The following is a 26,222-nucleotide window of genomic DNA, read 5'->3' as shown; positions in this document are numbered from 1 at the left end:
TAGTCTCCTACAAGATAACCGTGTTACAGAAGGGCAAATGACCAAAGAGGAAGCGTTAGGCTTGGTCCTCTGATACCACTTCCTGTTATACAGGTATCGTATCAAATTTATCTGTGTAAACTTGTTCTTGCCATCGATTTCACCCTGCCAAATCAGCTTTGATAAAACCCTGCTCTCAGATGAACCTGTCCATGAGAAAGGATAATTTAGCCATGGAGCCAGGTCCACCTGACATTCAGCTGATGGCAACAGAAGGTGATGCTGATGATGGAACTGACCACTTCTTCTTGTCTCTAGCTCCTAAACACAGAAGGAGGATTTGGCAGAAAATATCTTCTGGGACCTTGCCACAGGTCTCTGTGGAGAGTTTTATAATGGAAACTGAGTAAAGCACAGCATAGTTGAGGCACTTTCTCAAAAAACACAGCCAGTCCCCATTATCCCTTTTCTCTGAAATTATGCTCCTAAAGAAGATTGGGATGATTGTAATCCAGAATTGGCCAAACTCCACTTGGAGATGAAACCAACTAGGCTTTCAGAAATATATTAGAAGTGTGTTAGGTATTATCTTGAAGCCTAGATAGCCTTGGATTCGATTCTTATTCTGCCCCTGCAAGCTCTGTGGCCTCAGGCAAGCTCCTCAGCCTCTCCAAGCCTCAGCACAGGCGTCTGTAAAGTGAGGAAAGAATCACCCAGCAAGCAGGGTGGTCGGGAGCTTAAAACACAATGTTCCTAAAGAGGCTGCCTGATGCTAGAGCCCCACAAGTCCTCCTGTTGATTATCACTATGTGATACGTTTCTGCAGAATAGAGTAAGGTTCTTTGAAGCTTAATCTGTTCTAAGACAGGAGGCAAAGGTCGAAAGAATCTGGGACAGATTCTAACTTTGATTTCACCCAAGAATAAAACGTGTGTAGTAATAACAGGAGGATCTGGCGAAGCTCAGCCGAGATAGGGAAAACAGCGGAGGCAGACGCGGGCGGGGGCGGGGCCTCTCCTATTTTCCTCTCGGTAGACGGCTAAAACGTCGGTCCTGAATTCAAGAAACTGAAAAATCTATCGTAATCCTTTCCAACTCTCATGTCCCCAGTCTGGTGGGACTTTTCAGACAAATTTCAGCCTCTGATAGGTGATATCAGATACAGACGTGCACACAGATGTGGCTTCTATATAATGTCTCCTGTCAATGCCGAGGGAGGGAAATACTGAATGTTTTTTCTGTCTAAACTTCTTTTTCCGAAAGAAATTGAGCTGTTTTGATTAAAACTCACTTTGTGCCAGTTTTGGGGGTGTTTTTTGGTTTTTTGGTTTTGTTTTAAGGAAAATATCTGTTTTTTACTATTTTACCGTCATGTTCCTTTAAAGAAGCTGTTACGGTGCAGCGAAACAAGGGTCTTAATCTGGTTTCTAGTGCCACCTGCTGGGCTCAGCAGGAACTACAGCCAGCTTCCTGCAGCCTTTGACCACAAGCCAGAGAGGAAGAAGGATAAGGTCTCTTGTCAATTACTGTGTTTAGAGAGTGGATGGAGGCAAAGCCAGAAGCTAAGCCACAATAAAGGAGCAGGTGACAGGACGTGCATGTGAGTGCCTATGCAGATATACTGGTACAGGAAGGGCTCTGATCTTTAAGAAGATGAATGTCAGATGATCTTAAAATGTCATCATCACACTTGAGGATGATAAGATAGTCCTCAAAAGCAATAAAAATGAACAATAAAAGTCTAACTTCTGCTACACATATTAGTTGTATAGTGGCTGTGTTGAACAGTGTTTAAAAGTTCTAGAGACAGACTGCCTGGGTTGAAACCCAGGCTGTTATTACAATTAACAATTCTACAATCCTAGACAAGTCGCATAAGCTCTGGGTAACAGCTTCCTCCTCTGTAAAATGGAGATAATTATAATACTAACCCCACAGAACTCCTGTAGGGGAGAGATGAGATGGTACATAAAAAGCACTGTGCACAAAGGGTGGACCGTGGTTAGCATGTGGAGACTGTGATCACACGAGGCAGACTGATACAGTGGGAAATGTTCCCGAGGGATGCTCCGAACCAAGCATGAGTCCCAGCTCTGCCCTCCACCCCTCCATTGGCCTTACACCTCTGGGCAGAGTGCTTCACCTCTTTGAGTTTCAGTTCCCTCAGCTGAAAGACAGGAATATTATCCATCCTCCCAGCGCCCCAGGCTCATCTGTCTGTAGGCACATGTCTTGTTCAACATAAAGCATCGCATATGCATGCAAGGTGCTGCTGGCACGAGAAAGCATGCAGCCCTTACAGTTAAAATGGTCGGAGTCACGAAGGCCCAGCAGACTTTCCAGAAAATGTTTGGCTGGAATCCAATCATCATCTCGATATCTTCACAGAACCTTTGCAAGCCTGCAAAGAGACAAACGGAGATGTAACATGAGGTGCGGTGGCAGGGGGTGAGATGGGGCAGGGGACTGCAGGAGCGCCCCTCACTCATGTGTCATTGGCTGGGATGGCCCCCTCTTGCTGTCAACATGACCCCTATTATGTAGGAAACCATCAGACAGGTGACTCACTGCTGGAAGATGAAGGCAAATGGAATGCTTAACTAGATAGTAAACACTCTCAGCAGTGAAGTTCAACGTGAGATGTCATCCCACGGTGCCAGCTAGGAAGCTCCATCCCAGCCTAACCCAGGCATCTCCACGCTGCCACAGTCTGACACAGTCACCTGTGTGGCTGTTTTCGCAGGTGGGTTCATGGGTTCAGCAACCAAGTCTGGCAAACCCAACTACAATCATGATCAATAAGCACAGTGTCTTATGAAAGCCTCGGGATTTCAAGGGAGACTCACTGTATGTTGCTTTTTATCCCCCACCCTCCCAAGGATTGGCTTCCCTGGTGGCTCAGCTGGTAAAGAATCCACCCACAATGCGGGAGACCTGGGTTTAATCCCTGGGTTGGGAAGATCCCCTGTATAATGGAATGGCTACCCACTCCAGTATTCTGGCCTGGAAAATTCCATGGACTGTATAGTCCATGGGGTCACAAAGAGTCAGACACAACTGAGGGACTTGCACTCACTCCCAAGGATACTCTTCCATGAGTCAATTTATCTCTGCTCCATGGAAGATGATAAGGGCAGGCAAGAACCAATGTGACTTCCACATGGCTATCACCCACTTTGTTGAAACTCAAAGGATTGTGGTCTTCTTGGTCACTGATCAACATAACTATGTAAAATAAAAAGACGAGAGTTTTTCTCGGGGCCCCAGACAACCAGCATCCACTCTTTGAAAAGAAAAGCCACAGAGAATTTTTGAGGAGGAAGCAGTTTCTTGTGTTGTTTCCTGAGCTCACCAGAAGCGAGGCTGTCTCAGAACTGGGGGGTTGCCATGCTGAAGAGATGTGAAAGGGCCCTGAGTTTGAGCCCCTTCACAGTCGGCAGTTCCGACTGGTAGCCCCAAATAATGGGCCACCGCAGGCAAGAACTGCACACTTGGAGCAGCTATCTGACCATCTTCGGGTTTGCTTGTGTCTCGTTTCCCGTCATCAAACTCCTTCAATGACTGGCCTCTGGACGCTAGACCCTCTGGATGTAAGTGAGGTTTAGAACCAAAAAAGAGATGAGAATTAAAGATGAGGACCTCAGGTGACCCTATTTGCAGGGCAGAATAGAGACGCAGACATAGAGAACAGATGTGGGAAGAAGGGGTGGGACGAATGGAGAGCGTAGCGGTGAAACGCATGCATCGCCACATGTGAAACAGTCGGGGTTCACTGTGTGGCCAGCGAGCTCAGCCTGCTGCCCTGTGACAGCCTGGAGGGGTGGGTGGGGAAGGGGTGGGAGGGTGGGGACACATGTATCCCTATGGCTGACTCACGTTGCTGTATGGCAGAAACCAATGTAACATTGTACAGCAATTATCCTCCAATTAAAAATAATTAAAAAAAAAAGATGAGGACCTCAGAAACCCACGTGAAATCCTAAAAGTGGGACTCAGTTCTTCAAAACAGAAAAGACTCTAAAATCTTCTGTTTTCGGTATCAACCCTGTTACCAGACCCTTCTTCTCCATTAAACCATTCTCCAAGGAGATGGTGGTGTGCAGCTTGCCTAGGGAAACTGATGTGACAAGGTTCAAGGTTAGACTGAGGAAGACGCACAGAGACAGCCTCCTAGGGGTGGGAGGAGACGTGCTCAGGTTCCCCCAGAGGGGACGGAGAGCTGGGTCCAGACTGCAAGAGGGGGTGCACGGTGGGTGCCCAGTTTCAGCAGGAGGCAGTTCGATGCCCAGGAGCAGCCCCGGAACTGAGAGAGATGACTTGGTTCCAGAGTTAGCACAAGCCCTGGAAAGTCAGCTTCCTCCCTTCCTGTGAGGGCTTTGGATGCCTGCTCCAACAGGCTCCACTTCAGGTCCTGTGATGGATCAGCCTGATCTGCCAGCATGGCCCGGCAGATGCTGCCCAAGGGCACCAGTGGGAGCTGCCAGGCAAGCCTCCTGCCTCTTGCTCATCCCTGAGTCAGGCTCTCCAATCCCTCCATCCCCTATCCGTTCTGGCCCCCACCCAGCACAGCCCACCCGCACCCTGACTCACGCCCAAGCCCCCACCAAAGTCCCTTACTGAGTCAGTGGCTAGGCCTTTGTTCCTATGGCTTCCTCTGCCTGCTCTATCCTTCCCACTTGTCCAAGTCCCTCATCAAGGCTAACGCTAGAGGAATTGATCTTGGAGCCAGGAGCTTGTGCATAGAGATCTGCCTGCTGCATGACCTTGAACCTGGAGGGGTAAGAGAGCTGCAAAGGGATCAGAGCAACAGCTTCTCCCTGAGCTAGCAGAAAAACAGCAGGAAATAAAAACAGCGGTGAACTCATAGCTACTGTTTTAGACTCAGACACGCAGACCTGGTGCCCAGAAAGGGGCTACCACAAGCTCCATATAACCAACCAATCCTGAACTGTTAGTCAGGGACCCGCCTCACCAACCAATCACTTTCGCCCATGCAGCTTTGTGGCCTTCATCTTCATGAACCACACCCTTGCCTTTGGTCTGAGTATGGTCTTCCAGGGACTCCTGTCCCTGTGGTGTGGCCTGGTGCTGAGAAGGGTGACACCCCTGGATTAACGCTCTGACACCCCTGGATTAACGGTCTCCTGTTGCCATCTTGAACAATTTTTAACATGGGGTTCCAGATTTTCATTTTGCCCTCGGTCTCACAAATTAGGTCTCCGGCCCTGTGTGTACCTCCAATTATTCTCTTACAGTTAATGTGATGTTTCGGCTGCATCCTTTGGAGCCAAAATCCTTTGTGTGGGCTTAGATTTTCCCTGCCTTGGTTAGCAATAAGCTCAATATTAAGCCTCAGTCCTTGTTTTCGTTTACGTCCTTTTACTTCTGAAATGACATCTTCTCAAGTCCTCTTCTGGTTAGTCTGGCCCTCCTTTATCTCTGGGCAGCCTTAGGGCTCCCAGCCAGGTAAGAGTTATTGCCTGCTGGAACTAACATCCCTCACAAGCACGGAGAGAAAGACAGAGTGCACGTGGGATGTAAAACAAGTCACTGACCAATGTGGAAGGAAACAGATCAAGACGACGGAGCACATTGTGATTTGCGGGAAACGCACAGTGGAGAGCCAAGCAGATTACCAGGCACGAGGGCTCTGTGGCAGCAGGTTAATGCCATGGTTTCCCCATCAAGGAACTCCCTGTATTGGCTCTCAGCAAAGTACAAATCACTTTTACAAAGCGACTCTATTAGGTAAAAGTCTGTTAAAGAGATTGTTCCTACACCAAACTTGGGGAGTTGCACTTTTCTAGCTACCACAAATCCGGATATTGGCCTTTGAAGAGCATTGCTTTGAGAGCCTGAATCAGCTCTTTTGTTCTAAAGATAAAACTTGAAAGTTGTACCCAATGTATTTTAAATGTTTGAATGGAAAGCTCTAGAATCGAGACTCTAGAGATCATTAGAACCGAGAAGAAAATACAAATCTCTGCAATTTGTCTGCTTCTTTTTCAGATTCAGCAGCCAGGATGGAAGGGGACCAAATTAGTCAGGTTCATTTCCTTTCTTCATGGGTTCATGTTGAACTTCCTCACACTAACCTGCATTTGTTTGGGGGCTCATCATCTCAATCAAGAATCCACTGTCATCTGGAGCATACATTATATGTTTGTGCAAGCTTTTCCTTTCACTTATAACAATGATGCTAGCTTCAAATATTTCTTCTAAGATTCCCATCTTAGAATTCCCTCCAGGTCCAAATCAGAGGATCACACCCACATGTGACAATATAGGAGTCAAGTTCAACCTGAGCTTAGCACAGAGTCCACCTAGTCCTGGGAGCTGGCTCAGCACCAGCCTTCTAGAGCCCAGGTAATTGTCTGGATGATCCCCCTAGGGAAAAAAGCACTCGGAATTTACTTTTTCCTTCAGAACCAAAAAATCTACTGGCAGATTTATATGAGGGCTGGGAGAGAGATATTTAAGTCCTAAAAACAGAAATATTCAAAGGTTTCTGTTTTAACGGATGCTTGTAAACCACACTGAACAACCCTGTTTTATTGGAAACAATCATGCAAATGTGCCTTTTGTGGGCAATATCAGGGAGGCTACAGACAGCGGAGGAGGTCAATGAGATGGCTACCTACACGTGGGCCAGTGCCGCAATGAAGTGCCCTTCTGACTTTGCCAACAGACCATCTGGCGACTTCAGCTTATGTGTGGACCCACAAGGGCTCGAGTTTCCAAAAGAGAGCCCCAGAGGCCTCTCCACAGTAACGCCTTTGGTATCTGGGCAAAAAGTTAGGATTCACTGTGGCAGACTGGCCGGGTTTCAGCCACTCTCTGCTCAGGTAGGAAGCTCTTTGAAGCCTTAGCCTAAATGCAAGTCTTCAATCACAGCATCACTGCAGGCCTGAGGCTGTCTCATTAGCCCAAAGTGCTGGCAGTTTGGCCTCTGATGCCATCAGGACACCTGGCATGCCTGCCTGCTTCTCTGGCCAGAAGCTAAATTCTCTCTGCAGTGGGGATGTAAGCTCCAGCTGAGATAAATTCTTCTTCTGCCAATGCCCAACAATGACTGCAATATTTTCCGGTTTCTGGGGCACCCAGGTTTTACTTGAGAGGTTTCCTTTTTATATCTTGACTGCCCATCACCCTCCATTTTAATGTATTTTTCAGTAAAGCAAGAAGCTGCTGAAGCCCTGATGGGCAAGAGGTTAACCATTGCATTAAAAGCAAAAGGCTCTTAAGCACAACCCTGCATCCAAGTGATACCCTGCCTTTCCTTTCACCATCTCGTTTTGGTTTTGAAATACAGATCGGTCTTCTGACTTGGCATTTTTCCTCTATAGTAAATATCTCCTGGTATTTACTATAGAGGCCTTATCTGTATTAGGGATCTCCCTGTGAGGCACAAGGACGTCAGCACCGCCTTGAACCCCATAGGACTGGCTTGTGCTGACTGGTGGTACACAGGAGGGGCTCAAGAGGTCACTCCGTGAGACTCAACCCCACCCCCCCCAGCCAAGCACAAACACCTCTCCAGGAAGGGCAAAGATGGCTTCTGCTGATTTTTCCTATTCTTCTTGAGAATGGCCCCACTGATTATAGGATGCTTGTTGCTATGGTGATGCTGCTGCTGCTGCTGCTGCTAAGTCGCTTCAGTCATGTCTGACTCTGTGTGACCCCATAGACATCAGCCCACCAGGCTCTGCTGTCCCTGGGATTCTCCAGGCTAGAGCACTGGAGTGGGTTGCCATTTCCTTCTCCAAGGCGTGAAAGTGAAGTCGCTCAGTTGTGTCCGACTCTTAGAGACCTCATGGACTGCAGCCTACCAGGCTCCTCTGTCCATGGGATTTTCCAGGCAAGAGTACTGGAGTGGGGTGCCATTGATAGGAAGGGTTAATTTATAAGGGAATTGGAAGTTTCTTCCTGGGAAAATCTGGGGTTGAGATCTTGCATCATAGGCTCCCATGATGCTAATAAAGTCTCCTAAGGATCTATGATATGGGGCTTTCCTGGTGGTTCAGATGGTAAAGAATCTGCCTGTAACTCAGGAGACCCGGGTTCAGTCCCTGGGTCAGGAAGATCCCCTGGAGAAGGAAATGGCAATCCACTCTAGTATTCTTACCAGGAAAATTCCATGGAGAGAGGAGCCTGATGGGCTACAGTCCATGGGATTGCAAAGAGTCAGACACAACTGAGCAACTAACACACACACACACACACATACACACACACACAAGGCTCTGTGAGGTTCTCTTTTCTCACTATAGTATCAGGAGACCACCAGTGAAGCTACTCCTCAAATCAAGCTGCATGAAGACTACAGCTACCAAGACCCTGAAATACTTTCACAGGAGCAAAGCAGTCTCCCTCTTCCCGCCTAGTCTGGCCACCATCCACAGGCATTAAATGTTCACTTGTCAAGCGCATGTCCCAGTCCTAGCAGTTTCTGGTAACAAAGTTTCACCATCAGTCATCTTTTAGATCCAAGTGATTGAGGCAAGTTTGGAAATAAAGGTGCAGCTCTGTTTCCTAAACAGCTGCAATGAAGCCTTTGTCTTGTCTTCTTAAATATGAGAAACCTGCCAGCCACGGACGCCTCAGCGACACTCAGTTTGGCCTCAGCATCCGTCTCAGTGGTTCCCTTACCATACACATAGGAGATCCCCACGAGCTCAAAGATGGCGATGATGACGAGGGCATAGGAGGCAGCGTACGTGTCCACAAGCTGAAACATGTAAATTCCACCCTGGTAGGTAAGAGAGACAAGCAACGTCAGTGGGCCTGGATCCAGGCTGTGTCCCACTTCTAGCAGCCAGTCCTTCCAGCCTGAGCAGGGTCATGTGCCAACAGGAGTTGAAGGATCCCCTCTCCCCTGGAGAGGAGCAACTTAACTCTGGTCAAGTAAGCCAGAGGCCTTGCCGTGTTAGCAAAGCAGTCCCTTGAGAGACTCCCAAGCTCATCAACAGCACAAGCCCAGAAAAGTGATTTAACATCTGACTCTTAAAAGGCAGAGGTCAAACATTCGAAGATGTAAATGTGAAAGTAGCCAGACTGCATCATTTTTGCTTTAAGCAACAGATGGCCATTTCTACCCATACACCCACATGTGACTGATCTCCATAAGACCTTCAGGTGTCAATGGGCAGTCCTCACACATCTGTCAATGGGCAGTCTTCATACATCCCCCTGCATCTTTACCACACTCTTACATGAGGTTTAGAGACCATCTCCTTTCAATCCATCATTTTACAAATGAAGAAACTAATACCCAAAGTGGTGACTTGCTCAAGGTCAGAGAGACAGCAAAAGCAATATACACACACATCAGGTGAGCAAATACTCATTTTACCAGACACTCAGGACCAGAAGAAACTCCAGTGACTATAGATATTGTATATTACAAGTAATCAAGTGGAAATGTCTCTGGTCAGTCAAGTTGGATTTCCATGTGTTTCATTTTCTTCAAGTAGGACACACCTGTCTCGTTGGCTCAAGAAGGCTACGTCTCAATTATGAAGATGCTAGAAGTATCCTTAGTAGCCAAGGTGACATATTTCCCTCTGCGGTCAGAATCTCTAATGGACTGGTGCCATCTACTTGGTCATGGCAGTGGTTTGGCTGTTATTCTAAGGTCTGGGAGTTAAGAGTAAAGAGATGGAAAAGCCATAGCCCCACCCGCAACCTGCCCCCATCCGAAGCCTGCGCCCAGCAGGCGTCTTACCTGAGTGATCATTGGGAAGCCCATGATGAAGAAACAAACACAGCAGCCCAGAGTGAAGACCGGTTTGTGAGTGCGCAGGTACTTGGGGAACTCATCCGAGATGGAGGTCACTATGGTCTCGATGGTGGCAAACTGGAATGATGCCAGAGAAGGGACACCGGCGACACTGCCCAACCCCACAGGCTCAAGAGAGTCCTCTGTGTCCCCCACCAGGCCAAGTGGTATTTGTGTGAGGATTGGTCTTTGGGGTTGCTTTCCCTTGATGAGTCTAAAGGATCTTGCTGGGGTCCAACCCACAAGGTCAGAAGGGGAATCTAAGCAGGATGTGAACCTTAGAGCTATGTCTCCGGCCCCCAGAGACTGCACTCACATCCATCCACTAGGACACTTTAAGCATCACTTTGTATTCATGAGATGTAAATTCCTCTCCTCCCGTTTACAGCGCATTTGATCTTCCACTTGAGGAAAAAGCCCTCCTTGCACCCAACTACTAAACTCTGAGCACCTGCCGGCATGATTTGTAGTAGTCTCAGCCCCGCAGCAATTTCCCTAAAATTGACTTCACATTATTCTCCCTTATCCGGCCCCACAGAACTTGCTTTGGCAAAAGGACACCAAAGCAGGAAGAACATAGGTAAAACTTGCATGGAAAAAAAGGAAAGAGGGAGAGAGAACAGTTCCTTTGCACCATCACCTGAGTCGCCCACAAATGCAAGGTTATCCTGAGCTTTGGCCAGGTATCTCACCATCCCTATACATCACTTCAGGAAACACTGAGATAATATTACACCCAAACCCTGCCCCGGGCTGGATTAGAGAGCCCCAGGAGAGGGGTCTTCAGAAGGAGGACTGGAGCAGAGGTCAAAAGGGGACACTCACCATAGTGTCAAGTCCAAGAGTGAGGAGCATCAGGAAGAAGATGATGGCCCAGAAGGGAGACAGGGGCAACCTGGTTAAGGCCTCTGGGTAAACCACGAATGCAATACCTGGCCCTGGAAAGAACAAGACAGATGACCGCAGGCAGGTCAAGCTCCAAGACCCCTCTTCCCGGAAGCCCACAGGGTCCATGGCAGTCCTGAGTCATTTACAAGAGAAGCTGCTCCTTCTGTGTCCTATATTTTTACTCCTCTTCATCCATTTCCCCAATTAGACCTCAAACTAATTGAAGGGAAGGACCGGAGGAATTAGGTCCACATCTCAGGAAACTCATAGGAGAGGCTCAAAAACAGTGGCAAAGCAGAGACTCAGGGCCACCCCAACGCTACGGCCAGGCTGTGCCCCATGCAAATAAACACAAAAACCTCCATGTCTATATTAATGGGTTGAGGAAGGATGTAATATTACCCTCTAGAACAGTGGAGATTTTGCTCCCCAGAGCATATATGGAAACATTTTTATTCTCAAAACCAGGATTTTTGATTCTCATAACCAGGATGTCTTGGAGGATGATTACTGGGGTCTAGTGTGTAGAGAGGCCAGATGCTGCTAAACATCCTTCAATGCACAGCCCCCACAGCAAAGATTTATCCAACCCAAAGGTCAAGCGTGATGAGATCCAGAAACCCTGCTATCAGGGTTAAACCTTCCCAGAATGACATCATTTCCCCCTTTTGCTACCCTTCTTCTTAGTCACTCCTCCAGGCAAAGCCATTTACTCAAAAGGTGAATCAGTCTAATGCTTTTAGGATCTTGCCCTACAAAGGCTTGGTAAAACAGGGGGCTGTATCAGTCCACAGGTAATTAGGTGGGGATGAGGGAAACACAAGAGTTGAGAGAGTTTGGTCTCTAATGCCTAGACAGTTCAGGGCCCAAATTCAGACTCCATGACTTGCTAACTGTGAAGCCCTAGAGAAGTTAATTTATTGCTATAAGCCTCAATCTTGCCTATCTGTAAAATGGGGATAACAATAGTTCTTCATACTAGGACAGTCATGACGAACAAATGAGGAAGTGCAGGGAAAGCACTGAGGCCAGTGCCTCACACGTCATCAACACTCAGAATATTAGCTCTTTTAGGAGCAGACAAGGAACATGGAAATTAGCAGCTCTGATCTGGGTCTTCCCAAGAATATCGTGTGTGGTCTTGATAGAGGATGTCTGAGCTGCGTTTTTCTCTGCTAACATAAAACCCTGCCAGCCGTTCCTACCTGCCTCGTGGCCTCAATGGGAAGATGGTTAAAGACGCGGCAGTTGTGAATTTCCCTGTAAGTAGAAACCTACATGATAATGGGCAGAGACCAGGGAATGTTGGGGTAATCCACAGCCAGGGCACGTCTAGAAGCCAGAAATCGCAGCACCTGGAGTTTTTATAACTCAATCATAACAGCCCTTTTTTAAAACTGGAATTTATCAGGTTGTTAGCTCCTAATGTTGCCTAGGGCTTTGGGTATTTAAAATATAAAGCCTGGAATGCCTAAGATACCCTCACCGGATGCATTTATTGAACAGACGGTAGAAACAGCCTCTGAAGACTCCCTGAGTGAACCATAAAAGAAAACTCAGTATTAAACTACAGTTCAAAATTGGTCTCAAACGCAGCACCGAGGAAGCCAGTTCAGTTTAGGCTCATAAAGTGGACAAGAAGGTCTTAAAATGGCCACTGCCGGAGGACCTCGGCTGATTGCTTTAACGGGATTCCGGCCATTTGGACATTACTGCTTTTTCAGGGTGGAGAAGGATTTCCAAATATCTGGCCTGTTTCTATTTCGGTGGCCTCCCTACAGTACACAGGGTAAAGGCATCATGTTCAGAAAACTCCGTTTATCCAAGATGGCTAGCAAGCGGATTTTTTAAATATATGTTTATAATATTTTGCAGAGTCCGGGAAGAGGGACTGCCTGAGCCACAGCGGAGTTTTCCCTGGGTGAGGCCGATGTGTCTGACAGAGGCTGAGTCCTGCCACTTTCAGCAAAGCCCAGGAGCTGGAGGGCAGGCTCCCCTGCTCAGGGGACCAGGAGACTCACTCTGCCTCTTTATAGCTGCAGGACTTTAGATAAGACTTGGGTAAGACTCTGGACACACCTCAGTTTCCTTATCTATACAATGGGGATAATAATAGTGCCTACCCTCAGGGATAGGGCTTCCCTTGTGGCTCAGCTGGTAAAGAATCCACCTGCAATGCGGGAGACCTGGGTTCGATCCCTGGGGTGGGAAGATCCCTGGGAGAAGGGAATGGTTACCCACTCCAGTATTCTGGCCTGGAGAATTCCATGGACTGTATGGTCCATGGGGGTCACAGAGTCGGACGCGACTGAGCGACTTTCACTTCACTCACCCTCAGGGAATCTCTGTAACGTTAAGTGTACTGATACTAGTGAAGGGCTCAGAATAATGGTCTGTGCTTACTGAGTTCTCTCCACAGCCAGGCACTATTCTGAGCCCTCCACTCAGGGCTCTTCCCGTGAAAGGGGCCCAAAGGGGCTCGGCAGGCCAGCGACTCGGGCAGGACCCCAGAGACATACAGTGACAGCCTCCTTGGTCCTAGAGATCCGCCGCAGACAGAACCAGGGGCTCTGGAGCCAGCGTGGCCTGCAGCCCACAGGGAGTACTCACTCTGCTGGTTTCCTACCACACACGCATGCGTTCTCAGAGGAGGCAGCGCTGAACCCTGCGCCTTTGGAAGCACCGGCTTCCAGGTGACAGACAGATGGTGGGACGGTCCCTTTATCTCGATCAGCAGGGTCTTTGTACTATGAGGGGGCGAGGGAGCCAGGGCGGCACTTCCCAGTGGCCTGGGTACCTGGGAGTTACCACACAGGCCCTGGAAATCTACATGCACCGTGTGTTCCCCTGCTGCATCTAACCCAGTCCTGCTGCAGGGGGGTCAGCATCTTGGTAGGGCTCTGGGTAGGATTCTGACACTCCCCAGGTGAAGATGGCTGGGAGATGCCTCTAACAGGCTGACTTCCCAGGAAGCTGCTTTTTTGAAGTCGATGCCTGAGAAGACCATGCCCCCTTCCCCGTGCCCATCGTAAGAGCAGAAGACGGCCTGGTCTCATTCCAATCCACCCTCAGTCACCCTCAGTCTGATACAGCCAAGATTTGAGGTAGTGACTTTGCTGCTGCTGCTGCTAAGGCACGTCAGTCGTGTCCGACTCTGTGTGACCCCATAGACGGAAGCCCACCAGGCTCCTCTGTCCCTGGGATTCTCCAGGCAAGAACACTGGAGCGGGTTGCCATTTCCTTCTCCAATGCAGGAAAGTGAAAAGTGAACGTGAAGTCGCTCAGTCGTGTCTGACCCTCAGCGACCCTGTGGACTGCAGCCCACCAGGCTCCTCCGTCCATGGGAGTTTCCAGGCAAGAGTACTGGAGTGGGGTGCCATCGCCGTCTCCGGGTGACTTTGAGCCTCTCTTAAGAGCTCTAAATAAAATGCACCACTGTTAGGTCATTAAAGAGAACCAGCTTTGGACTGAATATCAAAGCACAGTTACTAATGTCGGATCAGCACAAATGAACTGAACGTTCACGTGCCAATGTCACCTAGCGAGGAGGGCAGGGGGCTGGCACCTAATGCAGGCCTGACCCCAAACCTCTGTCCTGTATTCTGCAGGGCCCCCATTATACCAGGGGAATCAGACAAGCCTGCAAATCACATACGATAAAGTATGTGAGTTCAAATGAGCAGGGTTAGCTGACCGTGGGTCTGGGAGAAGACTCCAAGGGCCCCTGCCTCTCCCCAGTGGGGGATGACACCCGCTTCTGATGGGTCTGCTGGTGACGATGAGAAACTACCAAGTACCTGCCCCTTGAGCAACACAGGTTTGAACTGCGAGGCTCCATTCACACGTGGATTTTTCTTAGTAGTAAATACAATACAAGACAGTCCACAGTTGGGCAAATCCATGGATGCAAAGCAATCTCAGATTCAGAGGAGCTGTACCTACAAAGGGCTGACTAATAAATTATAACTTGGATTTTTGACTGCTCAGAGGTTTGGCACCCCTAACCCCCCGTATCTGAGATCTGCATTGTTCACGGGTCCACTGTATGAACACAACATGTTAGAATCCATGAGAAGAGCTCCTCTCCCTGTTAGAATCAGAGGAAATGAGAAAAATCTAGAAAGGGCAAATTCTAGAGGGAAACCCAAACCATTTGTTTGATGCTTTGTATGTAAAGGAAAATCAAAATTTAATTTGAGTTTTAGCAACTTGTGCCCCACATCCCTTTCCTGGGGTAGGAAAGCACTTGGAAGAATAAATTAACACGGCCATGTCTCAGGAATCACTATCTCTGACCACTCAGCCAGTGGTTCAACTGGTTCACCGGTTCACAGTTCAGTAATGTCTCAAGAATAACGAAACACCTCAGACCTGCCAGAAAGTGGGGTAGGACCCAGCTGCTCCAGGCACCCTGCTGGCAGGAAATACGGACAGCTGGGTGTCACAGGCACCTTGGAGACAAAGCCTTCGCTTCTCTCCCCACCCCCGTATCCCCCACCCCTGCCACCTCCCTCCTCCCCAGGAGTTTTAAACTCTTCAACCAGGGAAGGGCATTGGCTTAGCTCTGGGACCTTTAATTTAGCGCACCGCTGCAGGACCAAAATCCCTGGGGGTTCAACACTCTCTCCAGGGAGAGATAACTACCCCCCACCCGCCAGGAACAAACTGGTTCTTTAACTCTTGGAGGCCCGCAGCGTGCTATCGGCACCGCTGAAGTGGTGACTACCTATCCGCAGGGAGACAGCAGCCCACCAAGGAGGTGAGCGGAGGCTTAGTTCTCCCCGCGCTGCCGTCTGAGCCATTATCTGAGGTCTGCAGTGAGCTCCTTGAAGAAAGACAGCTGCACAGAGAAGCCACAAGACAGGCCCACAGTCTGGGTGGTCTAGAGCCCCCAAACAGTCCCGTCCCCTCCGTCCCGGCCACGGCCCCAGCCACGGTCCCGACCCCGAGGCATCCCCTAAACGCCTGATTAGAGGGTGACCCTAGTGACAGACGATGCCACCATGAAATCCCTTCATCACCAAAACCTGCTCAACACCCAAATCCTGCACAGAATGAGGCTGGGTGGAAGTACAAAGTTCAGTACAAGTATTACATGCTCTCTACAAAATACTGTGCTAGAAATATGGATTAAATGAGATTAAAAAATGATAGCCCTCTGTACACTCCAAAGAGACCACACAAGTGTTAGACATTAACAGATGGATCACCTGGGCAGAGAGTAAACATTTATCCCACATCCCTCTCTCCACCACCGTCCAACCTTTCCACCCGCCGGGGAAAACACCACAGGTCTGCATTGCTAACTAAGCAGAAGGCCCTGAGAGCATGGCAGACCTTACGACCTGTGCTTTGTCAGCAGAAGGCCGCTCTTATTAATAAGCATTAGCTCAGTGCCTGCAGAGCCCTTGGCAAGGGATGCCACCCTGCGGCAGGCTGTGGCCACATCAGCTGCAGGAGCGCTGGATGGCTTGGAGAATCGTCTACATATGCCTAACAGGTAGACACCTTACATAGGCTGGAGCTTAGCTAAAACAGGAGAGGGACCAGGGACTTTCCTGGTGGCCTAGAGGTTACGAATCAGCCTGGCAATGAAGGGGACATGGGTTCAATCCCTGGTTGGGGAACTAAGATCCCACACGCCATGGGTCAACTAAGTCTGCATGGAATAATGAAGACCCCGCATATCACAACTGAGACCCGACACAGACAAATAAATAAATATTTTTAAAAAAAAGAGAGAGGAGAGGGAAGCAGGAAAGGGCTTTTATAGCCACCCCTCTAGGTAAGGACCGACCAGCTCTAACTCTGCGGGCGCTTCAGTTGTTCCGGGCCCCTCCACAAAGGGGGACCGAGGCTGCCCCCTCTCCAGCCCGCCCCAGAAGGACAGCTTCCTAGCACAGCAGCACAGGTGAGAAGCTCAGGATGTGAAGTGGAACCTGGCCCACGACAGCAGGGCGACGGCCGCACGGTACCTTGGTCGGCCACATTCTCGATGTTCACCTTGCGTTCGTTGGCCATGAAGCCGATGACTGAGAAGATGACGAAGCCGGCGAAGATGCTCGTGGCGCTGTTGGTGCAGGTGACAATTAGCGTGTCCCTGGGGGGGGGACAGGGCGTCAGCTGTGCTTGGTACGGAGGAAGGGGCGGGGAGGGACACACGAATGTGTTGGTGGACACCTGTGCCTACGCCCATTTCTAAACAGGTGCTCGCTGTAGGCTGGTCTTGTTCTCTCTTATTCACAAGGAAACAGCCTGACCACAGGCTCCCTTGGGCTGAGTGTATAAGCACCAGAACAAAGCTCTGCTATCGAAGCAGGTCTCCCCTCCTGGCAGTAGCAGAGTAAGTCTGTCCATCAGAGCAGAAATTGAAGGGATGGGGGCCTTATGCAGAGCCTGGGACAGGAACCACGTATGAGAGAAGGCAGCGAGACCACCCAATGCCCCCAAACCTTAGAACAGCCTGGGGTTCCTGCACACAGGCTTAGATGGGCAAGCCTGGAGGGGAGGAGAGAGGCCAGCAGCTCGGAGGCAGCGCCCTCTGCTGGCCATGCAGCTGCAATTCCCGGGCTGCCCTGTCCATCCTAGACCCAAAAGAAGGGTCACAGCTAGATGGAGCCATGGGGACAAATTCCTGTCCTGGTTCTCTTCATGTTAGAGGCATGACCTTGACAAGGTCACTTTCTTTCCACTCCTATTTTAAATGGCGGCAATGACACCACTTGCTCACAGCTTGTGAGGACAGAACCAGATGAGGCCTGGGCCGCGCAAAGCCCGGCAGGGAGCAAGGGCTCAGGACACCATCTGCCTCGTCCAGCCCTTTGGTTTCAGTTCAGTCCCTTAGTTGTGTCTGACTCTTTGTGACCCCGTGGACTGCAGCACGCCAGGCTTCCCTGTCCATCACCAACTCCCGGAGCTTGCTCAAACTCATGTCCATCCAGCTGGTGATGCCATCCAACCATCTCATCCTCTGTCATCCCCTTTTCCTCCCGCCTTCAATCTTTCCCAGCATCATGGTCTTTTACGGATGGGGAAACTGAGACCCAGGGGAAGGTAATGGGCTCATTAACAGTAAGTTCCAGTTTGAACCCAGTCTTCCTGCCCCGTAGCCACACCACACAGCCTCATTTCTAACACAACACAGAGCCACACTTCCCCCTTTGAGGGTGCTCAGGTTGATTCTCGTGGGTCCTAAGTCAGTAAGCAGCTATGATCAAAGAAACTCAAACTCCTTAGTCTGGCATACCAGCTGTTGTGGGCTGAACTGCGGGCCCCCAAATGTGTATGTGGAAGTCACTATCCCCAGTTCCTCAGCATGTGACTGTATTTGAAAACAGGGTCTTTAAACAGGTACTTAGGGTAAGAGGAAGTCGTGAGAGTGGGCGCTAATCCAATATGCTACTGCTAAGTCACTTCAGTCGTGTCCAACTTTGTGCGACCCCACAGACTGCAGCCCACCAGGCTCCCCCATCCCTGGGATTCTCCAGGTAAGAACACTGGAGTGGGTAATCCAATATGACTGAGGCCCAATAAGCGAGGAGATAAGGGTGCGCAGTGAGGAGAAGACCAGATGGGGACTCAGGGAGAAGACGGCCGGCCGCAAGCCAAGCAGGGAGGCCTCAGAAGACGTCATCCTGGTGACGTCTGGATCTTGGACTTATGGCCTCCAGGTGGTGGGGAAGTCAATTTCTATTGTTTAGGTCACTCACTCTGCTCTGTTTGTTACAACAGCCCCCCAGAGACTAACAGAAAGGCTCTCTCCTCAGCTGATTCTCAGGCCCCAGTTCCTTCCCGTCCCCATGAGCCCACCCTGCTGCAGTGCCGTCAGCCTGCTCCCCCCATATCTCCGTCACCCCCAGCCCCACTCAGCCCCGCCTGCAGACATGCCCTGCTCCCCTGCACCTGTTGAAATCTGGCCCACAGAGATGGCACTTGTGTGAGGCCATCCCAGCCAACCTAGGCTACAACTTACATGTAATCTCTTCCTCTTGGCTCATGAAAGAGCTCATGCATGATTAAAAATAAGAATGATGGCTACCGCTGTTTACTGAGCTCCTACTGTGTGTAAAATATCACCATGATACTTTTATATACATTATCTCTTACCCTCAACAAAATATTATAATCTTCATTTTACAGGTTAGAAAATGGAGATTCACGGAAGTGAAGTTTCTTATCCATGTCTTGGAGTCTTAATAAATGGTGAAGTCATAATATAAATGCAAGTCTGTCTGACTCCAAGTGTCTTTCCTTTTTTTTTAATCAGCCCTTCAAGAGAACAAACCTTATCTTCCTACTGCTTGTCACAGGCAGATTTAACTTTCAGATGTCACCTCCTCCAGGGGCTGTACGGACTCTCTCATGTCTTCAGGGTTCCAGAGCCCCCTAATATCACCCCATCAAAGTGCCACCCTACACCAGGACCACCTGAGGATCCTGTCTGGGAATGTAGCTTCCCAATGCCCAACACCTCCTGGTTCTGTTTCTTAAACCTGGGAGGGGACTCAAAAGTTTGCATGACTTTGGGTTTAACTGACAAATAAAATTGTAATATATTTTAACATATTTAAAGTATGTAATGTGATAATTTGATAAACATATGCATGAAACAGGGCTCCCACTATCGAGTTAATTAACACAGCCACCACCGTGGTACTTCTTCGACTGTACCCCACTGCGTTTCTCATAGGGCTCACTAGAAAAATGTCTATCAAGTGGACGTATGACCATACTTCATCAACAACTGCCATACAGCTGTCTCCGTGGACTAGAGCTCACAAATGACTATGGGGACAGCACCTCCAGAGAAATTCAGTTCCATCCCAAGGGTCAGAATCAGGGTGCAAGTTGGGGGCCAAGCCAGGCCTGGGGGCCAGCAGCTCAGCCGTAGTAGGGGATTTCCTCCACTCCAGAGACAACTGTCTGGTCCTATCTCAGGTGAAATGTGAGGCTGTGGCCTCAGGATGTGATAACTCAGCCCAAGGTTCTGTCCCCAGGCCCTAGTCCCACTCACCAGACACCTCTGGGGCTTGAAGTGCCTCCACATACCTGTAGCAGTTGTTGTGGAATTTGTTGTAAGAAGAGAGAGTGATCAGGCCTCCCCATGCAGCAGATAAAGAGAAGAAAATCTGAGTGGCAGCGTCTTTCCACACCTGGGAGGCAAAAAAGGGGAAGATTCAAGGTCACTGAAGGAGGCTGGTCCGGGGGAGGGGAGGCTCCAATGCCACCTGGTCTGAGGCTTGGGAGGTGGGAGGCAATCAGGCCAGGATGACGTTGGCACCAACATAAATGGGAAACACACGCAGTCGTTTGCATTGGAAACCAAAGAGGCAGTGACTGACCTGGGAGACCCTAACTCCATTCTAATCAGAGGAGAGGAACTCAGTAAGCGATGTGCACATTTCATGCTGGCAAGCCCCACCATATAAAACCATACAGAAGGGAAAAGCCCTTTCTTCAGCTAGAAAATGGCTCAAAATAAAAAACAATTTGCAAAAGCAAAAATATTCATGGATACAAAAGCAAAACTGTTCACAGCTGACATTCTCACAGATTACAGTTTAATAAAAATGTGAAATTCTGTAGCCCACCCCATCGAAGTAAAGCACGCTGCATTGCCACCACACAGTAGATTTCACAAGCACCTCCCTGAACCTACCTGACAGCACCTCTTGTTTGTCTTGGCAATTTAATCGTCCTCATAAAACTCCAGAAGGCAACTCAAGAGTTTGAGCTAGAGGTTTATATGATTTGATAATGACTTCCTATCATTTTTATAAATTAAATCTGGCTTTTAAGTTGTGCTTAACATATGCAAGGTATGTGCTGGCAAAAAGTCTGTGCCTACCCCAACATCTCTCACGCTCCTTGGTTACAAAGCTGTGGTTTTTAAAGACAGCCATGCTGCTACTGCTGCTAAGTCGCTTCAGCCGTGTCCGACTCTGTGCGACCCCATAGACAGCAGCCCACCAGGCTCCCCCGTCCCTGGGATTCTCCAGGCAAGAACACTGGAGTGGGTTGCCATCTCCTTCTCCAATGCATGAAAGTGAAAAGTGAAAGTGAAGTCGCTCAGTCGTATCTGACTCTTAGTGACCCCATGGACCGCAGCCTACCAGGCTCCTCCATCCATGGGATTTTCCAGGCAAGAGTACTGGAGTGGGGTGCCATTGCATTCTCCGAAAGGCAGCCATACATCCGGCCAAATGACCATCTCCCAGAATCAAGGGGAGGCACACCTGAGAGAGGATCATCTGACTTCGTTTCTGGCCAATGATGAGAAAAATCAAGTGTTATATGGAACTTCCGGGCTTTCTCTCTTTTAAAGAGAGAAGGAAGGTGTTCTCCCCCTGCCCCCACTACTTTGTGCTACTTGGAATGCTGACATGATGGCTGGAGCCCTGGCAGCCAAATGGCAGCTATTCACTGAGGATGGTGGGGCAGAAAGGAGCCTGGGACACTATGGAGCCACCCAACCAGTGTCTGACTATCTACCACTAGACTGCTGTAGCACCTCCAAGTAAAATAAACTTTTGTTTAAGCTGCCATTATCTGGAGGTTTTTCTTTGTGTGCAAACTTAATTCTAGCTATGCTTTCTTAAAATCTTCTGGAAAAGCAGAATTTTCTTTACAGAGGGAAAATGCATTTCTTATTAAACAATCACCCCTTCACATGGAGTTCTAGGAAATTTTAGAGTAAGACATGCCTGTACTGGGAGAAGGCAATGGCACCCCACTCCAGTACTCTTGCCTGGAAAATCCCATGGATGGAGGAGCCTGGTAGGCTGCGGTCCATAGGGTTGCTAAGAGTCAGACACGACTGAGCGACTTCACTTTCACTTTTCACTTTCATGCATTGGAGAAGGAGATGGCAACCCACTCCAGTGTTCTTGCCTGGAGAATCCCAGAGACGGGGGAGCCTGGTGGGCTGCCGTCTCTGGGGTCACACAGAGTCGGACACGACTGAAGCGACTTAGCAGCAGCATGCCTGTACTGAATATGCCAACAGAAAGTATAAGTGTGTGCTGGCTCTTATAAATCTGTCCGAGCCCTTTAAATTATAACTGCTTGCAGTTTGTCTAAGTGCCTTTATTTTCCAACCAGCAAAACCCATTTCCAACACACTATAATTAGCAACAGATAAGGGGCATGAGGCAACCCAAAGCTATTAAGGGAATTTCATTCTTCCTTTCAACCTCCACAGCAACCCCAGATGTAGGACAACTGTTCCAGGAATCTGAAACCCCCTGCTGCTCACTTCTCGTTAAAAACTTCTCGAGTACCGTAACATTTCAAAATCATCAGGAGCTTGTAAAGGCTAACAGTAAGCTGCCCCGGGAGAGGAGGTCTGACCCCTTCTGCTAAACCGAGTCCTAGAGTGGGACCCAACCCCATGTGCTGTTCCCCTGATAGGCGCTTGATGAATGAAATCGGAGGCCCACCGTGGCGTCTGTGAGTTTCTCCCACTTGGGCGTGATGAAGTACCAAATCCCAGCGCCGGCTCCAGGAAGGGTGACGCCTCTGATGAGAAGGATCACGAGCACGACGTACGGGAACGTGGCCGTGAAGTATACCACCTGCAAAAACCACCACGCGGGGGCAGCAGTGAGCCGAGGCGCCGCAGAGAGGCAGAGTGCGATCTCCATCTGGACATGGGCGCCTCATGGGCTATTTTCCCCCAAACTCTTCCAGGATGGGGGACACGGTAAAGACACTGTGACCAAAGGTGAGTCAGTGAGAGCTAGAAATAAAGTCTCGAGGGGGACGTCCAAGGCTGTGAGGGTGATTCAGAAGTGGCTAACTCCCTGAGAACCAACTGAGCGAGAAATGTTACATGCCCTCTTCCTGCTGAACACCTAGCTCACCCTCAGCTTGAGGCCCCGAATCCCACCATCAGAGATTAATTTCTTTAGCTTAAGTTTTCCATCCTTATTTATGCACACTCACTAACTGAGGCAGCCCAGTGACATGAAAGAAGCATGATCTTAGAATTTGGTATATTTAAGTTCAAGTGAAATTGCCCTTCTGGCACTGAGTAGCTATGAGACTTTAGACAAGCTATTCAGTTCTCTGAATCTTAATTTCTGCATCTGTAAATGGGATAATAGCACCTTTCTTAAAAAAAAATAAATAAATAACTGTGAGGATTAAATGGGCCTCGAGCATAGCACTTGATTAGTGACAGATGGTCATTAAATGCAGTTAAGTTCAACAGGCATTTATCACGGGCCTACTATCAACTGGGAGTTGTGCCAAGTCCTAGATGCATAAAGATGAAGGAACTCAACCTAGGAGACCCAGAGGCAACGTCTGAATAATGGCTAAGCAGTTCCAAACAGGACACTATAAAGTCCGGGGGGGGCACGGAGCCCCACCCAGGAGTTCTGAGAAGATGCATGGAGATGACACCCGGGCTGGATCTTAGAGGCCAAGTGCAATGTGAAAGGGGTGACGCCCAGCGGGAAGGTGAGGGAAGAAAGGGGGCAAGGCAGGGGTGAGGGCCAGGCCCTAAACTCACTGGGAGCACAGCACACAGCTGGGGCTAAGAGCCAAGGGGTGCTGGACACAAGGACCAAGTCAGGGAGGCCCTGCGTCCCAGCCAAAGGAGGCTTCTGGGCTCGGAACAAAGGGAAGAAGCAGAGCGAAGAAACATTTGGGAAATAATACCAACAGAATTTGGGGGCTGTGGTTGAACAGGGACAAAGAGGAAGCACCTTCCTTCTCTGTCGGTCAGACCTTGGAGTGGAGGACGGGCTTGGGACCAGGACCCAGTAGACGAGAGCAGAGCGGGCTGGGAGAGCTCTGACTCTGCACTCCCTGAGCTCAAGTCCCAGCTGCACCACTTACGAGCTGGGCAGCCTGGTGAAGTGACTTAACCTCCCTGAGCCTGAGTGTCCACATGGGCAAAGTGGTGATAACGACTGCATATTCCTCATGGGGCTTTAGAAGAGCAGGGTGGGACAATCCAGACAACGTAGAACAGGCCTGGGGGCCCTGGAAACAGAAGTGCCCCTTCCATCTTGCTCATGACTCACCAGTGCTGAATTTAACGACCCCGGCAACCCTCAGCTCATGAGCCGGTTACATCCCAAAGCGCATCAGACGACACTTGGAAGGATGAGGCTCAGCGCCCATCCCTGACCACCCAGGCCTCACTCATCCATGACTGGGAGGGGGCACAGACTGAGCACTGTGGGCTCAGAGCCCCTCTGTGCCCACCGACAGTCTGCCTTCCTGGGCACCCCTGGCCTGCCCCCAGGAGGGAGACAGAGCCCCCCTCCTCATGCACTAGCTGCACAGACCCCAGGGCCTGGCAGGAGGCTCCAGCCTGGCAGCCACTGGCATTTCAGGGGATGAGACTGGACCCAAGGACTGCGGAAGGACGGCTTGAGAGACAGTTTCAGATGAAGATAAAACTCTCGTGGTTACTTAGTTCTTCAATAAATACACACACATGTGTACATTTGGACACATATTTTTGAGCATCTAATACATTCCAGGCACACGCTGGGAAGGTTGGCTGGGAAGATGGCCATATTAAAGGGTGGACAGGGAAGACCTCTTTGAGAAGTTGTGCAGGACTTGAAGGAAGTAAGAGTGAGCCAACTGGATCCGGGAGAACATTCCAGACAGAGGGAACCGCAGGAGTAAAGACCCTAAGAAGGCAGTGTGCCGACCTTCTAGGAGCAGCCAGGGGGGGCAGTGTGGCAGGAATACCATGGGAGAGGAGGTCGGGGGAGGGGAGGCAGGCAGGGACAGGCCATACCTTGTAGGGCCTGGAGGCACGAGGGTGAAGACAGGGAGGATTGGGCAGAGGAATGACACAATCTAATATTTCAAGTGTCACCCGGTGACTACATTGAGTTCTTACTGCAGGGAGAGCAGTTAGGAGGTCGTGGCTGCAATCTAGGCAGAGAGCAGCAGTGGTCCCACCCAGGGCATTTCAGAGGAGCCGGGACAAACGGTCAGAAACCAGATACGCTGTGCAGCAGGCCTTCCTGACCGATTTCATGTGGAGTGAGAGAGACAGGCAGGGAGGAGTTCAGGGTGACCCCAAAGGTCCTGGCCTTAGCAGCTGATGGGCAGAGGTGCCCTCGGCCGAACGGGACAGGCTGCAGGTCAAGGAAAGAAGAGGAGGTATTTCTTCCTCTAAACCCAATTCGATCCCTGGGTTGGGAAGATCCCCTGGAGAAGGGAAAGGCTATCCACTCCAGTATTCTGGCCTGGAGAATTCCATGGATAGTATAGTCCATGGAGTCGCAAAGAGTCGGACACGACTGAGCCACTTTCACTTTCTAAACCCAATTACTTGTCAAGGCCAAAGCCTTCCTGTCTGTAGACCAGGCGTGGGCTGGTCTCCTTGTCTCCACACAGCTTCCACCACCCACCAGGGGCCTCTTCCCTGCCCCCGTGACAGTGGTCCTTCCTCCGTACTTGCCCCGAGGCACTGGCATTACCAGGGCCTGTGAGGGGGTGGCCTGCTCCCTCCTATCCCCCCAAACTTGCTTCTCTCCTTCCCCTTCCACACACAGAGGGAAACCCAAAGGCATCTGTTGTCTTAGGAGAACATCACTCCCACAGGACGACCCAGGCTGTCTTCCCACCTGTCAGATGGGGCTGAGGGGAGGATCGCTACAGGGGCCAGCGGGGCCCTGAGCAGTCTGACCTCCCCACCCCACCAAGACAGCAGGGGCAGGGTGAAAATTAAGGAGTATCCTCCTCACCTCCTGATCACATGGGGCTGGTGGGAGGTGCGGATGGGAGGGGGCGAGGGAGATGATGCAAACAGTGAGGTCTGGCAGGAAGAAGTCCCCAAGAGTAGCACCGGTCTAACCGCCTGAGACGCTGCTCCCATTTGACTGCTAGGGTTCAGACACAACCATTTCTGGAGCTCCCGCCACGGATCAGCTCTTTGCAGTCCCATTTTACAGAGGAGAAAACTGAGGCTTGGGTTAAGGCTCTCTCAAAGAGTTAAATATCTCACTCAAGGTCTTCCAGCTGGAGCCAAGATCCAGACTTGACATTTTCTAACTCCAAAACCTATTTCCTTCCTTTTAATGCCAGTCCTTGAGCCACCAGATCAGAAATGTGAGAGGCGGGGACTCGGGTGAGGCAAGGGAACAGCCGGGTGCACGATTCAAGGAAGCACTCGTTCTCACCGGCCTACCCTGCACGGGCAGGAACCTGAGCGTGAACACTGCCTTAAATGTCACACCCTAGGCACTTGTCCACCGCACCAGGTCTGGCCCTGGTGTGTGGAATGATGCACTCAGGTTGTTGATGGGGACTGCCGTGATTTGAAAGCGTGCACAGTTTCATGTCTAAATCCTGGGGATGCCTCCAGTGTGAGTCAGGTGTTCGTGGAGGTTTTATCACAGCTAGTTTTCCTGTGTCGTGCGGACTTCAGAACGCACCTGTTTCAGGATGGACTGTCACAGGCATTAAACTTGAACAGTAATGAATTATACTTGGCGGGAGTGACAATGACGGGCTGATCCGAGCATGCTGGCCTGACACCTGGCAGCATCGTCCTCACAATGGGATCCCTGAACAGGTGGTAAGGCCACCTCCCTCCCAAGGC

General features: G+C 50.0%; 1 protein-coding gene across 1 annotated transcript in view; it reads right to left on the bottom strand.

The window, feature by feature from the left end:
* The window catches only part of SLC6A5 (solute carrier family 6 member 5), a 56,246-nt gene that overhangs the window by 9,151 nt on the left and 20,873 nt on the right, over positions 1 to 26,222 (bottom strand). The window contains exons 8-14 of the mRNA XM_055583738.1: positions 22,084 to 22,218; positions 19,694 to 19,797; positions 16,621 to 16,745; positions 10,583 to 10,695; positions 9,704 to 9,835; positions 8,629 to 8,728; positions 2,280 to 2,380 (exon numbers count right to left, since the gene is read on the bottom strand). Of these exons, the coding sequence (XP_055439713.1) occupies positions 2,280 to 2,380; positions 8,629 to 8,728; positions 9,704 to 9,835; positions 10,583 to 10,695; positions 16,621 to 16,745; positions 19,694 to 19,797; positions 22,084 to 22,218 (810 nt within the window). The remainder of the gene's footprint in view (positions 1 to 2,279; positions 2,381 to 8,628; positions 8,729 to 9,703; positions 9,836 to 10,582; positions 10,696 to 16,620; positions 16,746 to 19,693; positions 19,798 to 22,083; positions 22,219 to 26,222) is intronic.

The sequence above is a fragment of the Bubalus kerabau genome, chromosome 5 (genome assembly GCF_029407905.1).
Source record: "Bubalus kerabau isolate K-KA32 ecotype Philippines breed swamp buffalo chromosome 5, PCC_UOA_SB_1v2, whole genome shotgun sequence".
NCBI classification, from domain to species: Eukaryota; Metazoa; Chordata; class Mammalia; order Artiodactyla; family Bovidae; genus Bubalus; species Bubalus kerabau.
The sequence above is the reverse complement of the archived record's forward strand: the minus strand, read 5'-3'. Positions and strand labels throughout refer to the sequence as shown.